We start from the raw sequence: 21059 nt of genomic DNA, 5'->3' as shown, positions 1-21059 counted from the left end.
ATTCTGTCAATTTATCAATGTGAAGTGGTGTACCAATTCTTTAGACCGTTTATACAGCAAACAAATAAATAAGCTGAATGGTTCATTGTTTCAATAATTCTGTAATAACTTGACCAACAATTCCGATAATCAATAGGTTGGTCTATCCAACCAATTAATTCCAGCCAATCATTAAGCACCTCAAAAAATTAGTCATATATTATTCGATAAATTAGTAAATCGTAGGATCAATCGACTGATTGGTTTATAAATTATTCAATAAGTAAACCCGTTCGTCGTTTCATCTGCCAATAAACCGACCGAAAAATCAGTCAGCCAATTATTCGACAGGACATGCTACGTAAAATGATGTCGAATGCTAGCGGGAATACATTCGGAGTGCCTCCATTGATTGGTCCCCACTTACCTCCAGGGAGCCGGCGACGACGAATGAGAGCGTGTCGATGCTCTCTCCAGTGTGGTAGAGCAGGTCGCCTGGCGCCGAGTGGTCCATGCTGAAGTACATGGCCAGGGCGCGCAGGCAACCGTCGCTCGCTAACCGGAACGCCGGGTGTTCGTTGAAGACCTTACGGTTCAGGTGCACGCAGATGTCCGCCGTCATGTCCTGCGTGAAGATGGCGCGCAACGATGACACAGCGCTAGCGACATCAGCCTACAGTAAGCCATGCGCGGGGTACACTCGACGTGGAACCCAGTAACAAGCGTTCTGCAAACACGAATATGTTAATTTCTTTATGTGTTAAATTACATTAATTCGTGCTTCTTTTTGATATGAAGCATCATTAGGCTACTTCCGCAGCTAATCGGTCTGTTTATAACGCAACACAAGAGCTTTCCCATAGTAAATACGTAGGAAACATACAGTAGTATATAGTGATCAACGCCTCGAACCTCGGACCTTATCGGGATGTAGGATAACGAAGCTTAGAGCTCCGAAGTATGCAGAGATCCGAGCACCAAACCTTTCATGGTGTAGGGTATTGGACGACCAATATTCGAAGTTTATCGAGACACGATATCTGAACTTACGAAGCTGGTAGCCTTTCGGTCGCCGGCTATTTTTCTCGTTTTATGTTTTATTTCACAGTGAAACTCTCTTATGATGTATGTATGTATGTATGTATGTATGTATGTATGTATGTATGTATGTATGTATGTATGTATGTATGTATGTATGTATGTATGTATGTATGTATGTATGTATGTATGTATGTATGTATGTATGTATGTATGTACGTATGTATGTATGTATGTATGTATGTATGTATGTATGTAAGGACGCGAGTAACACACGCACACACACAAATTCTACAACAGCAAACACAAACTCGCACCTTTGGGCAGTAGCTGAGCACCTTCTTGGTGTCGATGCCCTTGCTCATGGCCCAGGTGGAGACCACGTAGTCCATGACGCGCTCGCTCAGGGCTCGCGGAACCTCGTGCAGCTTCATGAACTCGCGCACGTTGTTCAGCATCTCGTGGTAGCGCGCCGTCGCTGACGTCATCTGCTGGATGATGGTCGTCACGTGGCCGAAGATGGTCGCGTACAGCAGCGCTGCGGCACATTCACAACATTCACTATTTCCACCAAGGTAAAAAAAAAGAAAAAAAGAACACACATAAATACTCGCTTAGACACTGGATCAAAAATTTACTGTCTCTCCTCTTTCTCTCTCATAGCTAGTCTGTTGGTTTTCTTCTACTGTCTCTTGATGATGCTTCTGTCAGTTTTTCAGCTTTACAAGAACTAATGTAACTAAACTAAACAATACGTCATAAAGCGACAGGCCAAAGAATGAAAACAGAGGGGTCGATAGGTTGTTTTATTTTTCGAACAACCCTGCTGCAGCATCTCTCTCTCTCTCTCTTTCTACCCTAACATACCTTAATTGGTTGGATACCGCGAACGATGCTAAACACGACTTTCACTAATTATTCATATGTCTCGCATCAAATCTTCCAGAATAATCAGAAATAGTACAGGGAAGTACTATTTACTTGAATTGCTTCGTTTACACTCATATGCACCTTCCGAAGCGTCCCTGATCTATTGAGCTTAGAGAAAGCACTGGGTAGGCTCATGCAAGTACGCAGTAACGTGAATCGCTTTGCCGCAGGTTATCGAATAGGACAGCGCGACTCTATACAGTTCCACACAGACCACGACATACAGAAGAGGACACAAGAGAACACAAAAGAAGCAGACGGCTCACCTCCAATGATCATCATGCATATCGTGAAGACCTTCTCGTTGTCAGTCTCGGCGGCCACATTGCCGAAACCGACGCTCGTCATGCACGTCATGGTATAGTAGAGTGACGTCACGTACATGGTGCCACGAGGGGGCCCGCCTACCAGCTCCGCCTTCAGGCCGTGGTGGGAATCGTTCACGTAGCGGACCTGCAAATGGCGTTGACGACGCGCGTGTTATGCTACGTATGCACCTAGGTCGTAGTATGAAGGAAAGGAGATGATTTTCAAGGGCTCGTTTTATCTTTGTTAGACACAATATGAAGGAGAACTAACAGACACAGTAGTATGCTACTGGAACGTCAGGAGAATTAAGACTAGCTGAGAGTTCGGCTGTTCGGGCGCTATACTTCTCAGTCCATGTTATACTTAGCACCTCCACCCCTTTCTTTGTCACGCAGCAACTATCTATCTATCTATCTATCTATCTATCTATCTATCTATCTATCTATCTATCTATCTATCTATCTATCTATCTATCTATCTATCTATCTATCTATCTATCTATCTATCTATCTATCTATCTATCTATCTATCTATCTATCTATCTATCTATCTGTCTGTCTGTCTGTCTGTCTGTCTGTCTGTCTGTCTGTCTGTCTGTCTGTCTGTCTGTCTGTCTGTCTGTCTGTCTGTTGATACACAACACTCGCCTTGAACTGTGACTGCGTGACGTTGGCCAGCTTCCATAGCCAGCTGAACTGGACGCCGTTCTCGGCATCGCTGCGTCCGATGCTGTACCAGATGCAGGCGAGCCAATGGGCGACCAGCATGTAGAAGCAGAGCAGCAGGATCAGCATGGCCGCGCCGTACTCCAGGTAGCGGTCCAGCTTGCGCACCACGCGGCCGAGCCGCAGCAGGCGGACAACTTTGAGCGCGCTGAATAGGCTGCCGATGCCCTGTGGTGCGTGCATACAGAGGCAGCGCTTTAGTCTTTAAATAATCGCTCATGTTATACCATTTAGCTTTTCGTTAGTTCGCAAGAAATAGATTCAAGAAGAACTGACACAGGTTGTTGTCGATGTCATAGTGACATCGACAAGCAGACTATTCATTGTGAAGGCAGCAATTGCAGTAGATGCCTTCAGAAGGTCATGTTCGCTTGTCGAAACGGTGGCCCCACTTCACTCCCTGTTCAGCTGCCTTATTTTGATGTTATAATGATAGATATACAACGTTAGCCAACAGTAGTCAACACTTACCATCATTACTAGCCATCTCTCAGCCAACGTATTACACTAGCTGACATTTCCTAATACTTACCCAAGAGCCGAGCACCTATCATTAGCAATGTTTAACTATATACAGCCAACATCAGTAAAAGATAGCCGAGAGTATGCCACCGTTTAGGCTAACCTAGCCAACATTATCCCGTGCTAACCGTCCCTGGTAGTATGCGAGCGAGTGAAGTAAGCCTAGACACTACCGCTTTCCGCCGCGATGGAGTAAAATTTGTTCTTAATACACAGACATTTTAAACAGGGCTTCGTCTACGTTTAAAAGAAGGAACTCTCCGCCTGGTCGTCCGACACTCATTTTCTGAAAAGGGGTGTGATGTCAACGACAAGTATTCTGATTGAATTGAATTACCGGATTGACTCACATTTACGAAACACCGCCTTATGTTGGATAGGGTCGACTGTTGGCTGTGTCTGTCTGTGCTGTGCTAATGTTTGTCTGTGCTGGCTAATTTTGGCTACTCATGGCCAATGATCGGCTACTGCTAGCTATACCTGCTTTTTACAACAGCGCAATTTTCTTCATTCCAGCTAAATGCTGTGGTGGAGCTACCTACCAATGCTCTAACAGTCCGCGCGTACTTAAGACACTGCAATGCCAAACCAGTAACGTATTGGAGCTGGAATGGACAATTGTCAACGCGCACTCTTCCGCATCTTCAGAGATTCGTAGTGAATCACAGAAAAGTGTGGAAATGTAGGTCTTAGTGAGGCGCCTAGCCAGAAATATTTTTCACGGGAGAGGGGAGGGGGGGGGGTGTTCAAGCAATTTTTGCGTATGTTCGTGCATATGCTTGTGTGCGTGGGCGCGTATATATACCCATGCCAAATTGAAAAATTCCGTGGGAGAGGCTGAACCCCCCCCCCCCCCCCTATTCCCCCGACTACGCCGATGGTCTCAACGGGAAATGTAGCGAACATTAGTCACCGAGTGGGTGAATATTGTGTAGATATACGCAAATATGGCACCGTCATTTCAATGGCTCCAAACGTACCTGTTGGTCTTCACCGTTGTCGAATGCATTGAAAACGTCGTACGGCAGGCACGACAACAGGTCGATGGTGAACCATGACTTGAGGTAGTTCATGCGGATTATCTTTGGGTCGGACACCACCTACGGCACGAAGAGAGAGAGAGAGATAAAAAAAATCAGAGCATATCCACGGAGCGAATGATGATGAGTGGGCGAAGCTGCGGAGGTTCATCGGTAAACCGTGAATCTTCCGTGTATTCTGCCCAGTACATCACCACCGACGTGAGATCGGGCGCGCTTATACTAAAGGTTCGATGAGTTATGACAACTTGCAGCTCACTTTAATTTTACATGTACGCTGTGAATTTTCATTGTTTAGAAAACCATTGCTTTAGAAAACATCTGGCGTATTTCGTTAAGCAGCTGGCGTCTTTTCGTTTTGCTTTAGAAACATCTGGCGTTCTTTCGTTTTGCTTTTACAAAACATCTGGCGTCTTTCGTTGGTTTATTTCATCAATCAACGGCGTTTTGAACAAAATTTTTATTGTTTAATCACGCACAGGAGAAATCTCACCAGGCACTACCTTGGAGGTAAACAATGGCTGCTAATGGGAATGAGAGACAGAAGAAGTCGGCTTTTAGCTAACACTTACACTTCTACTTCTACTAACGTTTCATACTGGAACATGCCAATGGCTGCTAATGGGGAATGAGAGACAGAAGAATTCGGCTTTTAGTTAACGCGCACGCTGCGAATTTTTTAATGTTCAACAACGCACAGGAAAAATCTCCCACCGGCACCACCTTGGAGGTCAAAGCGTAAGACTGGTTACGCACTACGACTACTACGACTACGACTACGAGGGACGAACGGGTGCCGCCTTAAGGAGCTTCGCCCCTAAAAGTTTCCACGAGTGTACGAATGACGTGTGTCTCACGAACAGCTTTTGGCTGACTTCGTTGTATGGAGTATTCGAAATACTTAGTGGCGAGAGCCTTTGCTAACTCTGAACAGCACTTCTGAATTTATTCAGTTATCAACGTTAGGATAAGTTACAGAATTTTACTGTTAGTACTTTGAGCGTCAGCAGTTGAAAGGGCGTGCCATTTTGATCGTACCAATGAACCGCACTATAATATCAGGAGCCTACCGAGGACGTGCCGTATCAGGAGCGTATCATTAAACTGAGCGTCAGCCCTTGGAAGTGCGAACAAAGCGTGTGCCATTTCGATCATACCAATGAACCGCACCATAAGACCAGGAGTGTGCCGGGGGCGTACAGTACCAGGAGCGCACCATTAAACCCTACCATTGGGTTATAAGGTGTCTGCTCACCTCTCCCCCGGGTCCGACGAACGTGGTGTGGAAGTTGAGCACGATGTCGATGAAGAAGATGACGTCCACGATTGAGTCGAGCACGAGCAGCGACACGTCCTCGCTCGTCTTGTTCTTGAAGGCCACGTTGTACGGCACCATGATGGCCGTGTAGAAGGTCAGGCACAGGATCACCCAGTCCCAGATGGCCTTGAAGGCGCAGTAGTGGAGCAGTATGTGCGGCGGCGTCTTGGGCGCCTCCTGGCGGTACTGGGGGAGAACCTCGGCGTTCAGGCTCATCATATGCGCGATCTGCGACTGGCGCGAGGTGCCGGGGCCGGCGTCCGCCTTGATGGCGGCCGGAAGGTGCGACGAGAACTGCACCAACACCGACCGGCTGCGCGTCACCGAGCGGGCCAGCCGGGCGAACTTGCTTAGGCCTGCTGTTGGTGGAAAGGATACGGCGTGCATCCGTCGATTAGTCGCCCAATTCATTCATTCGCGATTAGTATAGCTAAACTATAGCCATCAACCAGAAACTCGCAGGGTCTCTTATGCATTCGGTTAAGGTGATTCGAAGCCGAAAGCCAATGCTGCGATCGCCAATGAGATTGCCTGCGGCATCGTCAAGCTCTGTAAATGACAGCTTGTTTTCGCCCACCCCTTCGTATCAACACGTTGTATTTATGCGAAAATAAACAATGTCATTGTCACTATCATTGTCGTTATGATCCGGTGGGGATATTGTACATCAATTTCTTCACCACCACCAACACCACGACTACACATTCTCATCAGAGCTCGTTCTGGCGCAAGGTCCATCCAAGGCATTTATAAAGGCGAAAGCCTTAGCCGCCTCATCAAACACGCAGTGCTGACTATCGTCGGCGGTGTCCGCGTCAACACGAAGTAATGCAAGAAAAATTATCATTCGATGATGTCATCATGACGTACAGGTCGCCCAAATGTGTGACGTCACTTTGACGTCCGACGATGACGTCATCACACGACTTGGACATTTGGTCAAATCTGGGTCGATCTCGAAGGCAGTATTGCAAAACCACGTGAGTTGCAGACAGTTTTCGGGGGAAGTGGGAATGGATTCACGCAATTCTGAGACTGAGAAGAAAAAAAGGAAGAAGTTGACTTTCGCCTCGAGTCGTCTTACGTGAAGGCATAGGGGACCATATGACTGCCACCCCCCCCCCCTCTTTGCCACATCGATTTCACCCTGGTCTCCATGATCCATAATGTACCACCTGCCAGGGGCTCACTGGGCGTTTATCACTGGTGTTGATGGGGCACTGTATTCTCAGCCTCGCGAGAGGCTGCTCTTTGGGCCACTGGCACGGTTGGCCAGCTATGGCTGGTGTACCCAGATATGTTGGCAAGAGTCCTGCCGGATGTCTAAGGGCACAACTATATTTGAATAGACTATATAATGAAGTTAGATAAGTTCATTCTTCCTTCCGAGGTGTGAAGCCAGCTTTCTCGCAAGGAAGTTTGAACATCCAAAACCTGCCACGCGACGACATTCTTTGTCTTCTCACTCCATATATTGATATATAACTTCTATAACCTTGCTAAAGTTTGCCTTCTTTAGGACTAATTTTTCTAGTTCACTGGCTATCTCTTGTCTTTTCGACCTGGCAACCCTGGTCAGGTTATCGAAATGCCGTTTACAAAACACTACAGCTTGCTTCAGAGCAGAAAGTTGATAGAGAAGTAGTATGGCGCTTCTAACGTTTCTAAGTAAGGGTGACCACCGGAGAATTATATATGTATAAGGTGACCAGTCAATGGTAATGATGTTTAAAGGTGAGAAAAACCAATAATCATTACGTCGGCTCTACTTGCTTCCGTTACATCACCTCAAACCTTTCTCTCTTGACGTTATTCATCCAGTTTAGATTAAAGGATAAACACCGCTCGTGCTATGAGTCTAATTTCTAGGCGCGTTAGAAGATCGGAACGAAATATATAAGAAACATTCGAACCAAAGTAAAGATTGATTCCAAAACAACGATGGTGGTCCGCTTCCAATTAAGCACACAGTACGGCGGGAAGAGAATGTTCGGTGAAAACCGTGTTGTGTGAGTTGGATCAAACCAAGGAGGTTTTAAAAAGAAATTCTGGAGTGGAAGCTCTCACAACGTCTTGCCAGCAAAAGTGAAGCCAGCTTTTGCCCACCAAAGTGCTCGGAAACATGCTCTTTTCTGACGGTGCCTACTTAGAGATCAAATGGTTTTGATCTGTTAGTGCGAATACTACGTTAATTATAAAATAAAAGATCGTTGTTGCCGACAATAGTAACCGTCGAGTGGAGAGTGATCTCCAACAAAATTTGCATTGACTTTGAGGCTCATTTATGAAAACTAGTAACACAAAGACACACTTGGAGCAGTATCTGACCCGTAAATGTTGCCATCATAAACTCGTCTGGCGTGCGATGAAAACGCTCGCTTTCCTTCGCCAAAGGCCGATGGTTTATCGTGCCCCTACTAAGATGGCGGACGCAGCCGCCATCTTTTGGTGGGCACGGCTTCACTCTTGCGCAATAATCGCCACTCCAGCAATTTTTTTAAACCTCCTTGGATCAAACAGGAGGCTTGCTCTATATTTCAGAGAGGGGGCACCGCTCTCCCCATCTAGTAACTTTGGCTCTCCTATAATATGTACGTATACTCGGGGACAACTTTCTGTGGCAATAGAGCGAAATCTACGGGAGGGCGGAGCTAACTGCTCCGTGGTACTGCTCCAAAGTAGTTCCCAATAAACTGGTTTAAGTTTCAGTTTCGGCGTGAAAGATACGCATTCGCTACAGTTCATTGTTTCGCATGTGCTCCGGGGTTGAGTGCGTTGAACCACTATAACTGAGCATGCAGGTATATTTGCGGCTCTTCAACTACGCTTCATTGTCAGGTCACGTGATCCAAAAGTCCAGAGTGGTCCCGTGCCACCTGCGCGGGGAATTACTCTGGCCGCGTCCTCTATGGCGTCTGCCACACCGTCTGCTCCGCCTTTGATTGCAACACGGGCGTTAACACGGGCCGCAACACCGACCCGATCCCGGCCCCAAGATCAGCTTAAACGCGAAAAATAGGTATTTCCGTTGTGCTTACAACCTACCATAAACAAACTGCTTCAGCGTTCGCGCATCGAAGGCGGGCGTTCCGTCGGTGTTTCATAAATGCGAAGCTTTTCTTAGCGGACCAAAGGCACTTTGACCGTTTCTATCTATCTATCTATCTATCTATCTATCTATCTATCTATCTATCTATCTATCTATCTATCTATCTATCTATCTATCTATCTATCTATCTATCTATCTATCTATCTATCTATCTATCTATCTGTCTGTCTGTCTGTCTGTCTGTCTGTCTGTCTGTCTATCTATCTATCTATCTATCTATCTATCTATCTATCTATCTATCTATCTATCTATCTATCTATCTATCTATCTATCTATCTATCTATCTATCTATCTATCTGTCTGTCTATCTGTCTGTCTGTCTGTCTGTCTGTCTGTCTGTCTGTCTGTCTGTCTATCTATCTATCTATCTATCTGTCTGTCTGTCTGTCTGTCTATCTATCTATCTATCTATCTATCTATCTATCTATCTATCTATCTATCTATCTATCTATCTATCTATCTATCTATCTATCTATCTATCTATCTATCTATCTATCTATCTGTCTGTCTGTCTGTCTGTCTGTCTGTCTGTCTGTCTGTCTATCTATCTATCTATCTATCTATCTACTATCTATCTATCTATCTATCTATCTATCTATCTATCTATCTATCTATCTATCTATCTATCTATCTATCTATCTATCTGTCTGTCTGTCTATCTATCTATCTATCTATCTATCTATCTATCTATCTATCTATCTATCTATCTATCTATCTATCTATCTATCGATCTATCTGTCTGTCTGTCTGTCTGTCTGTCTGTCTGTCTGTCTGTCTGTCTGTCTGTCTATCTATCTATCTATCTATCTATCTATCTATCTATCTATCTATCTATCTATCTATCTATCTATCTATCTATCTATCTATCTATCTATCTATATATCTGTCTGTCTGTCTGTCTGTCTGTCTGTCTGTCTGTCTGTCTATCTATCTATCTATCTATCTATCTATCTATCTATCTATCTATCTATCTATCTATCTATCTATAGTCTAATCTAATCTTAATCCAATCTAATCCAATTTACCTTTGGAGACGTCGTCCTCGAGGGGCTGCTTGAGCGCCGTGATGTCCCGGAAAGTGAGCAGGAAGAGGACGACCAGGTCCTTCTCGTTCTTGATGGGTGCCACGTGGAGCAGCAGCCAGAGCGGCGTGCGGTTCTTCTTGTACAGCAGTATCTCGAGCTGGTCCTGCGCGTGCGCGTCCAGGCAGTGCTCCAGCTTGCCGATGGTCGGCCGGTCGGTGAGCTCGCCGTACATGAAGCTGCAGCGGCAGCTCTTCTGCATCACTTCGGCCCGGTTGTAGCCGGAGATCTTGCAGAAGCTCTCCGAGCAGTACACGATCGGGTAGTCCACGATCTGCGCGTTTGCCAGCAGGAAGCTGCAGTCCGCTGCGATAAGAGAAGAGATAAAGAGAACGCCTGATAAGCCGGATACAAGGAGAGAAACTCATTTGCAGAACAAATTTTGCAATATTGTGTGTCCACGGGCTTGGAGTTGTTGACTAACTCGCCCTCGCGCTGCCAATTGCTAGCGTCCTGGATTGTTCAATTGGTAGTGCGACCGCCCTGGAAAGGCGTTGGTCCCGGGTTCCATCCTTGGACCATGCAAGACAAATTTTTATTCAACTAGAAGCTTTAATTGCTGAGAATTCCGAAATAATTTCCTTGTGGCTTCGTGCTATGTATACATACAGGTGGTTGTCTATTATCCCTTTCACAACCATTTTGCCACCTTGCGGGACTCCACAGAACTCATTTGCAAGGAGGGAAAGGCTCACCAAGACGTGTCCCCTTGGCTACCTTATATAACTTGAGGAGGAGGAACCGGTAAGGAAATAGATAGAACAGAAAGAAAACGAAATATCTACTAACAAACATAGACACAAATACACTTTGATAAAAGGTCGGCCAGGGACGCAGCAAGCTTGTTAACCTATCTGTGAGGAGGGGAAAAGAATGAGAACGAATAAGATAGATAAAAAAAGGCACTGCGACACACATAGAGATGCCGTGAGTGATAAGCTGAAGAGAGAGATAGAGATGAAGAGGAAAAGGCGAAGAGTAGAAGGTGAGCCAAAACGTGCCCAGTTTGCTGTTGTAGACTTGGGTAGTGGAAAGGGGAATCACAGATAGGATAAATAAGTTTAAAAAAATCAGCCAGTTTTACGCCGTGAAAATCGCCAGGACAGCGACGCCGTACGCGTGCGAGTGTATGTGACTGGCTGGGGAGATAACGTGGTGTCGTAAACCCGCCGCTACACTTGAAATACGCGAGCTTGCACATTTTGATAGTAATCGTCATCATCATCATTTAGCATCATCATGGTTGAAGAAGAGTTGTTAGGCGGGCTAGTTGGTATAGATGAGGGTGGCGATTTGGGCTTGTTGACATAGCATGATAATTGATGATATCGCGGGCTAAGGACGAGGACAAAAGAAAGACGCATTCGACACCACACAGCGCTGTGTTGCGTCGACTGCGTATTTCTTTTATCCTTGTCCTTAGCCTGCGCTACCACCAGTTATGCTAGTTGGTATAGATTCATTGTGAAATTTTGGCAGCGCAAAAACAACGGGACACAGAAAGAGCGGGAAACAAACGAGCGCAGAGTGAAACTTGGATTTATTCAAATAAGAAATACATATACCAGAAAAAAACAAAACACGAAGGGAAATACAAGAGGGAAGGGTCCACCGAAATCAGTTGTCGTCCAGAAACGAGATCTCACACTCTAAAAGCGATATAGAGGGTGAACTTCTGTACGCTAATCATGACGCGAAAACTAGGGAGATTGCGGAAGCCTTCTTTATAAAGAAGAACATTGATAGCTGTGTCAGTTCACCCTCTATATCGCTTTTAGATTGTGAGATCTCGTTTATGGACGACACTTGATTTTGGTGGTCCCTTCCCTCTTGTATTTCCCTCCCCTTCGTGCTTTTTTCTGGTATATATATTTCCTATGCGTATAAATCGAAGTTTCAGTCTGCTCTAGGTTGTTTCCCACTCTTTTTGTGTCCCGTTTGTTTGCGCTGCCAAAATTTCACAATGAATCATCATGGTTATCATCTCGAGCATATCATCATAATCCCTTTGCATCATCATCATCATTTCGTTTTGTTTATTTCTTTATTCACTCATACATCTGGTCGCGTGACCTTCGTCGTGCCTACTACTACTACTACTACTACTACTACTACTACTACTACTACTACTACTACTACTACTACTACTACTACTACTACTACCACTGCTACTACTATTACTACGTACTAGTACTACTACTAGTGCTACTACTATTACTACGTACTAGTACTACTACTACTACGTATTACGACGACGACGACGACGACGACGACGACGACGGTTCAAGGTACACTAAAACAGCTTCGCAGTATTAGACAGGTCCTGATATAAACGCGTCCTGCGGTAGCCTCGCGAAATATTTGCGACAGCGACGACGTCGCCGCAAGTGATCGTCTCCGAACACAGGCGCGTAAACGCACGTGGCTTGAAGACGAGCAGTGAATTGGCTGACGCGTTAATCGCAGCTTGCGCTATCTGAACACTGTTCGCCTGTCCGCTCGCTAGGTTATGACGACGTTGCAAGTGATGTTTCACGGTTACCTGACCAGCTTGTGTTGTGTTGCTGTTGTCTACGTACACTTTTTCTTTTTTCTGTGGTTGTCCGAATCACTGAGAGTAACTGAGAGGGTGACATACGCATTTACGACGCTGAGGCGCCAGTGTCGTGCGCTAGTTTAAAGGGCCCCTCACCAGCCTCTGAAAATACAAAAAAAAAAAAAAAACGAGCGCAATATTCTCTCCTGGCGTTTCTAGTCTCTCTGGCGCACTTCGTGACGCAGAACAGTGATTCCCGTGACGTCATCATATAGTGCGTACTCTGGATGGGCCCATACACGCGAAATATCAGATATGAATTGTCTCCTGCACTTCTTTGACATGCAGCTGCCCATCCGTTCTTTCTTGCCTCGCATGACTATCGTGCTCGATCAGCGCCTCCTCTAAAATAGAGGAGGCGCTGGCTCGATCGACTGATTTCACTTCATTTGCTTTGTTTGCGACTGCGCGGACGGAGATAACAGCGTGCAGCCGACAAGCGCGAAATCTTGACAGCGTCAATGCTCAGTGCTGACATCGTACACGTGCTTTTAATAAATAAGTGGCGAGGGGGAGATATCGCCTGTGGGAAGGGTAGCGAAGGCGAGGAGGAAACCGATCCCTCGTCTTTGAACGCGGGTTGTTGAGGGGTCCATTAACAACGCCGTTCCATTTATCACACTGTCTGTGTCTTCGTGTACCAGCGAGTTCGGTTATCCACCATGTGACGAAGGTCACCTGCGCGTCCCTTCGGTTCTTCGCGTCACAAACCCACAAGTGAGTTCCCTCGTGGGGGGCAGAGGGGCGGAAAACTTATGCGTTGTGTTTTCACTACGTTTTCTCTTTGGGGAACCAGGGGGCATGGGGGGTGAAGCTTTGTGGGGTGCGTCCGTCCCCCAATACCCCCCCTCCCCTTCCCATTGAAATGCCCTCACCGTGGTCCGGAATCTAACGGCCTCACTCACGTTTAGCAGCGCTACGGTGTCGCGCTGCTAAGCTCGAGGGCGCGGGTTCGATTCCCGGCTTCGGCAGACGCATTATGATGCGGGCGAACGTGCACAAAATCTCCCCCACGGCATGCTTACTGCGTACCCTACTGCGTGCTTCATAATCGCATTCTCCATTTTTAGCACAGAAAACCAGAGAATTGTAAGACACTCAGTTGACCTGACTTCTCTACGTTGACATGCAAATACTTTCTTTGTACATCTTTTCTTGTGACCCCAATGTTGCAGGTTCGGTCCCTGCTGGCGGCAAGTTGTCTTTTCGTCCATTTTACTTTCTTCACGTTTATATCGTAATTGCTGCAATACAGTTAAAAACGGCACAATTAACGTCTCCTATACCTTCCTTGGCGTCATTACCTCTTGGTTTTCATTAGTGTTATTTTCGCTTATTTACTATTCGAGTAATAAATCCGTGATTTTGGCTTAGTCGCCCGTGCCGCAGCCAACCTTCTCAATTTTTCTCGTTGAAATATAGATGGAAGGAGTTTATTTTTTATTTATCTTTTTGTCGAACGGATACTATACTTAAACAGTTGGCTCTGTTTCCCAGCCATAGGTATTACATTTGATTCCGCGGAAGGCAATCTTTCTCGAACACACGCACTGGGTTCGATCCGAACATTCCGCTATACCGAAGCTTACAAGAGCGCTAAAGCGAAACTGACCAGAAGGTGGCCGTTTAGGCTGGTTTGTGACGCATCTGTGACAAGGAAAAGCTATTTTAGTGCCCAGAACGTTCGAAGAAAATAAGGGTATAGGACATCGCGCTGTTTCCTATACCCTTCTGTTCCTCAAACGTACTGCGCGCTAAACAGGCTTTTTTCTTGGCAAAAAGTAACATTACATGCCATACCACGGTGATTAGAAGCACTCATCTAAGTATATAATGGTTGCGCACGGCAATACAGTCAAACGACTTCGCCAACCGGGCTGCGCGAGGATGTAGCCTTATCATCGTTCTAGACAAGCAACGGTGGCTGCAAGCTGGCGCCGACGCCTAATGCCTCGGATTCATGTAAAACGCTACAATTCAATGGCAGCGCCGCGCTTACGCACACAGTCTGTTCAGAATCATCGCGCTTGAAAACGCGCGCTCTCAACGACGGGCGAGCACGGAAAACGAGAAGGGTGGTGGCATGTACCGCATTTTCTGGAGTATACTGCGCGCCCGATGTGTATAGCCCGCAAGGGTAACTGTCGAAACTCAGAAGAAACAAGAATAGAAAGAAGACTGCGGGCACCGAAGACGCACGCAGTCATTAAAAAAATAAATCTTGGTTTCATTCGCATCGAACGCAGTTGTCTCGTTTCTGCGACAGTAACGGAAGTAAACGGTAGATTTTAACACTTCTCTCGTATTGCGCCTGCGCTGGGAGGTACAGCGCTTCATTGTTTTTTCATATTGTTCGAAACCACTAAATGTCCCATCGGTGAGCAAAAAACCTTATGAAGACCTAAGACCGAGAGCTCTCGATTAATCTTTATTGCCCAATTCTCCAGTATAATTAATCATAAAAGTTCTTTATGAACACGTAAACACAGTCGGGCTTCTTCTTCTTACTCATTTATTAATTTTTGCAGACTATTTGTTTCTTCTGATAATCGTTCTGACGTTCGCTTGTGTCCGTCGGTGGTATACCAGCGTGCTTTCCGAGAACATTAAAATAGCATAAAGTCGCAGTGTACAGCGTGGAGTCCAACGCAGTACAACCGATACAGTTTACATCACCCGATACCGTTCTCATCAACCAATATCTTTGGTATCAGTCGATACAATTCTTATCAACCGATACCGTTTGCGTGAACCCACCGAATTGCACCAACCAATATTGTTCGCATCAACCGATACCGTTGACCGATCCAACACAGCAAGAAACAGTGTAACGCTTACGGTGCGTAAAATACTGAGCATATCGTCGCATCTCTTCTTCGGCTTTTGGGGGCAGAATATTGACGTCATTCTTGCTTTCAAGGGTACCTATAGCGATGTGGCCTTAGGAGCTTAAACGATGAATAGTCGGCCGCAATTAGATATTCAAAAAAAAAAAAGAATGCGAAATTGTGACAGGACACAAGAAGGGACTACAAAAGCGCTGCCATCCTTCGTCTTGTGTCCTGTCAGAATTTTGCGCCGTTTTTTCCCTGTTACAGGCATGAACCTACTAGCCCAAGCTTGAACCCTAGCAAGATGTTCAACGCCACGCGAGATACGAAGGTCTATCCTGGCGCAGTGCGCTCCCTGTAGCCCAGAAACTACGGCACATAGACACCTTCGCAGCTGCCGCAGGAGTGAGTGAATGAGGCGTACACGTGCCTACACACCCGCAGTGTGCAGTCTCCGGAAAATGGTCCATTGAGCGTGTTTCTCAGACATACCTAATATTTTTTTTGTCCCGTTTCCTTCTTTTCCTCCTTATTTCTGTTTTCATTTTTTGTTCCGTCGTTCCTGTTGGCGCACTGTCTAATAGGGGTGCGCGTGTTCTGTCGGCCACTGTATGTCTGACCAGAGGCAAAGGAAAAAGAAAAAAAAGAAGTGACGCTATTCAAGAAAATGTTAAAAAAATGACTGGTATGGAGCAAGAACGTGGGAATAGAGGTGTAGGGTCACGTGACATTTTCTCGGAAGTAGTTTCAATCCGGAAACGGCCGGTTTCACCCACCAGAGGGCGTCTTCTCTTATTTTTTTATTCTTCCTTTTCTCGACACGAATGCTTAATAGAGGAAGATATAGGTAAAGAAACAAAAAAAGAAATAAATGAAAAAAAAATGCCTTGAGGAAAAAACTGCACCGCTTTTCTTTTTGTTTGTTTATTTGGTTGTTCCTACTAGTGTAAGGAGTGAATGCCGCGGGCTCCTTACAGTGTATATCTGATTGCATTTAAGGTCGGGACGGCGGGGGAGGGGAGGGAGTGCCGCGAGAGGAAGGGGGCAGTCTTCACCGAGCGTTTCTTTCATCTTTTTTTTTTTTACTCTTGTAAGGAATGAATGCTGCGAACTCATAGTATATATCTGAAGGCCACCAAGCATTGCGTTTAAGGTTGGGGGGGGGGGGGGTTGAGTCGTCACCGACACGACCTCCCACGACGAAACGTTGCGTAGCGTTCAAAGGAGAAGACACCGCGGGAGACGGAGTTGCGATAAGACAGCTCGTTTGCAAGCACTGCATTCGATGTACCTATACCACTAACCCTCTCCTGCGTCCACCCCTCCCCCTCTCTCTCTCCCCTTGTATCACCTGTGCCGTTATAACGAGCACAGCGGCAGGGTCGTCTTTTTTACCCTTAACCTCGACATTGGCCCCACCTGTGCCATATGCAGTTTCCGTTTGCCTTGCTTACGATGAAGCAATAAAGAAAAAAGAAGTAAAGTGAAATGAGATGAAGACGAGCTAGGCAAAGGAGAAGATGGAGATTGCTGGATGGGAGCAGGCAAGAGCATCGGGACGCGTACTGCCGAATTCGGTGTGTTCAGGTACCGCGCTTTGTGTTCCTTATTTACTTTATTTATTCACACACAGTGCAGGCCTATTTAGAGCTACAGCAGAAATGGGAACGTTGTATAATGCTAGTAAGACAACAAGGAATGCAAGAATATGCTACCAATGAGAATACTACAACTACTTAGCTTAAAGTATGGGAAAAACGAGAAAGAAAGAAAGTAGATGGAAAAGAAATAACAATTGAGAAAGAGACAGAGAAGGAAAAAGTTGCAGGAAAGAAAGACACAGGACAAGCGTTAAGGGAAGGCGGTACGCGAGACATTTACCGATTGACGTCATGGGGATACGGGTTCTGCACTGTGACGTCGGTTGAAAGTACGCTGACGGCAAGGGTAACGCGAGAAGCATGGGCGGTTCCTTAGTACATTCATTGATGCGTACAGCATCAAGCTCGGGAGATTGCTTGATACCCGAAGATTGATTGATCGAGCCTTTACTTAAAGTAACAGTAATAATAGAAGTCAAACGTACAGTCTTGTGGCTCTTGTGACTCGGCCCACCCACTACACAGTATATATGGCACAAATGAATCGTAACGTGTGGATTGAATATCGCCTTTTCCCTTTTCTTCTTTCGTTTCTTCGCTTACCGACACTGTAATCACGTAGGATCAATGCTAGCACAGCATCCATGACCAAGACACCCGTATATATATATATATATATATATATATATATATATATATATGTGTGTGTGTGTGTGTGTGTGTGTGTGTGTGTGTGTGTGTGTGTAAGGCTTTATAAAGGCATAACGGAACTGATCGGTTCCTATCTGCTCCTGGCCATACGAAGTGATTTATTTATTTATTTATGACATACTGCAGGCCCAGGTAAGGGCCCAAGCAGGAGGGGCATGGTAAATACAAATAATGATAACAAGAGGGAAACAACATTGTAAGTACGGAACGAAAAAACGAAAAAAAAAGGAAACAATACAAAAGTTGCCAAGTAATGCTAAGTTATACGAAGTAATTCCAAGTTCCAGTCAACTCCAGCACAGTCGCCTCTCACCGTTTCGGCTGTGCTACGTCGTGGAATACTTTAAAAGCGTCGAGTCCAGCAGTCTCGCTTGGCAGCGCGCCGCGATTCTCGGTAAGCGGCTTCCTCATCGGCAGTGCGAACCTTCTTAGGTCTCCCATGTCTGCGTCTGGCGCCGCGCACCGACTTATATACAGACAGGAGGAGTCCATGCGCAGTTGGCTGTGATGTCACGTCTGGCGCGACCGAGCGGTTGCGTGCAGTGTCTAGGCAGGCGGGCTGATGGCGGAGCACTCTATGTGCGGAAAAACTTCATGAAGGTACAAGTACAAGTACTGAAATGCGGGTTGGTTGGGCATGCGTTCATAATTAACTGCGCCAAAAAATGACGGGACAAAGGAAGAGAAGCTTGTTTTCCTGTTCCACGTTTCTTTGCGCTGATAAGTATGAACTTAATAAAGGTAACAGATTCGTCGGGAAAGTAAGTACCGTTGGCGATAGCAATGCGTCTAACAGCTATAAAAAGATTCGTAGTTTTATCGGTCCTATATATTGCGGTAAACATTCGCGTGCTAATTAAAGTAACCAGCGTGGTGTCTTCGCGCACAGGCAAACACCAACACATCTCATACGATCACCGCGAACAGCGGCTTTCAAGATTGTTCGGCATAGTGAACAGCGTAGACGGAAGTGAACGAAGACTTCCCGTTTCTTTTAGAGCTCCCACATTATGTCCTCGGAGATCCGGATATGCCTGCGGAGCGTGTTTTTATATGATGAAGGGTACTATAGCGGAACTTCCGTTCGGCCTTGCTTATGCGAGAGTCACGTGACCTGAGCTGAAACGTCACGTATGACGCCATACCACAGCCGCCAAAACTCACAGGGTCCCTTATGCATTCGGCTACGATGACTCCAAGGCGAAAGTCATCTTCTTCCATTTCTTCTCAGTCGATGTATTGGTCCTCAACCAACCCACTCCGAAGGCTGTCTGCGCCTGACGTGGTTTTGCACTGCCTCCAGGATCGGAGGAATTGCAAGCTTTGTGCACCTCACCTGGTTTTTGCACTGCCTCTGTGATCGGCCCACTTTTGACCAAGCGACGATGTCATGTGATGACGCCATTATGTGAAGGCACGTCATGATGACGTCATATGGTGACGTCATCACGAGATATTTTTTAATTGCGTGCGTTGACGTCGCTGGCATCGAGGTTCAATTTTCGCGTTTGATGAGGCATCTAAGGCTTTCGCCTTTATATTTGAATGAAAAGAAAAAGGTTCTGCTTGGCGTTGCATAAGCATCGCTATTTTACCAGTGTCACTGGTTGGCACGTGTCACTGAGGGGCCACTAACCTACGCCTTGATGCTTCGCGGTCCTCACTATTTTGCCGGCGTCACTACTGCCAGAACCAGAGTCGACAGTGACGTACCGCTCCACAGTTGACGCCACACGCGGCGCTTCTACCAGGTCACGTGACCCTCCCACATGTGACGGTTACCGGAAGCGCCCTTACTGTACTGTTTAGGATATGGAAATGCTCGCCGGCGGAGACAGTCAAAGCTATCAGCCTCCTTGCTAGGCTCGACCATTAAAATTGCCGCGGATTACTTCCAAGACAGAGGCGTAGTGGTGCAGATGCATTGTTTTATTAGACAGTTGTGACAACTGACGATAAACATTGCCAAAAGTCAGCAAAAGCTAACTAGTCAGTGTTGCTGTTATGGGAGTAAATAGGGTAGGCTTCACTCGAACCATACACTTTCTTTACTTTTATGTAAAAGATGCTATAGCGCTAGGTTCGCCTCAATTTTTTATTGTAGACTCCGTGTCATACTGCGCACTACTACATTGCTCCAAATCTAATTTTAGCTCGGAAAATTGTTGTGTTGACGCTGACACCAAGAAGCTGCTTATAAAACTCAACTTTGCTTCCAATAGCCTTAACAGGAAGTAAAGAAGTACATACAAAAGAAAGAAACGGAGGAATATTAGGAAGAAATGCAATAAATAAAACAAGACACAGATGGAAAAATAGAAGCTCGTGTAAGATAATAGGAAGTTAAGGAATACAAGCAAAACAAAGAAGTATAAGATAGTGAAATCCAAGAAGTAAAACAAGACATGGAGGGATAAATAGAAGCTCGTGAAAGATAACTAGTAGAAGCGGAAGTATCTCCTGAGTTGGTACCTATATCGCATGTGAAGAGCCCTGACACAAGAACAACAGACAGCAAGAAGGAAGTATAGGATACGAATAGATCTATAGATATCTAACGGGACGAAATAAAGGAAGACGAGGCAGGAGGTAAGGTGTAGGAAAGGGGATTGAGTGAGCGAAAGCTGGAACCTAACAAACACTGCCAGTCGTTTCTGATAAGTTACACATTGTTATATTTAAAATGCTTGTACTCAGAAGTGGGACGAAGGGCAAATAAGATAAAAATGTACACCCGAACAAGCCTTGACACTTGCGCAAAATGAAACATTCACCGAGACAGAAATAATCTTCTACGCTAAAAGCAAAAACAGGAAAAAGAAAAAAAGAAACCATTGTACAGCTGGAGCGTATAACACGATACGATTGCCTAATGGACCGCTGGGAGAAGACAGCAGGAAATCGTTTAAAGCTTGGGGATTCATTAGCCTTGAGCGCAAGCCAACCGTTGAAAACCCATTAAGTCTTCCCTGTCCAATTTTTCCATTTTACTTTTTTTCTCGCGTAAAGTGCACGAAAAGCATTGGCTCGTAAATATTTGATGCTGTTCCGGCGTTTCGAGTGTTTTCGAAATCGTCGGTCGCTTGTGCGAGAAACTTAAAGCCGCGGAGTTTTATGCGAGTGCACGTCCGACGAGCTTACGAGATAAGTCCAGAGGTGCGGATGTTTGATAACAATACCAACGAATAAACTTTAATGGATGCCTACTAGCTGTCGCCTTAAGTCGTCTTAGCGTCATCTTAGCACATGATGCGTACACATGCTTAGT

At 45.8% G+C, this 21059-nt stretch overlaps 1 protein-coding gene across 1 annotated transcript in view; it reads right to left on the bottom strand.

Annotated features, from left to right (window-relative positions):
- Positions 1-21059, bottom strand: part of LOC119375069 (potassium voltage-gated channel protein eag) — a 137392-nt gene that overhangs the window by 13407 nt on the left and 102926 nt on the right. The window contains exons 2-8 of the mRNA XM_049411146.1: positions 9996-10358; positions 5799-6220; positions 4484-4603; positions 2904-3149; positions 2214-2400; positions 1335-1555; positions 407-604 (exon numbers count right to left, since the gene is read on the bottom strand). Of these exons, the coding sequence (XP_049267103.1) occupies positions 407-604; positions 1335-1555; positions 2214-2400; positions 2904-3149; positions 4484-4603; positions 5799-6220; positions 9996-10358 (1757 nt within the window). The remainder of the gene's footprint in view (positions 1-406; positions 605-1334; positions 1556-2213; positions 2401-2903; positions 3150-4483; positions 4604-5798; positions 6221-9995; positions 10359-21059) is intronic.

The sequence above is a fragment of the Rhipicephalus sanguineus genome, chromosome 11 (genome assembly GCF_013339695.2).
Source record: "Rhipicephalus sanguineus isolate Rsan-2018 chromosome 11, BIME_Rsan_1.4, whole genome shotgun sequence".
NCBI classification, from domain to species: domain Eukaryota; kingdom Metazoa; phylum Arthropoda; class Arachnida; order Ixodida; family Ixodidae; genus Rhipicephalus; species Rhipicephalus sanguineus.
Note: the sequence above shows the minus strand (reverse complement) of the source record. Positions and strands in the feature narration are given on the sequence as shown.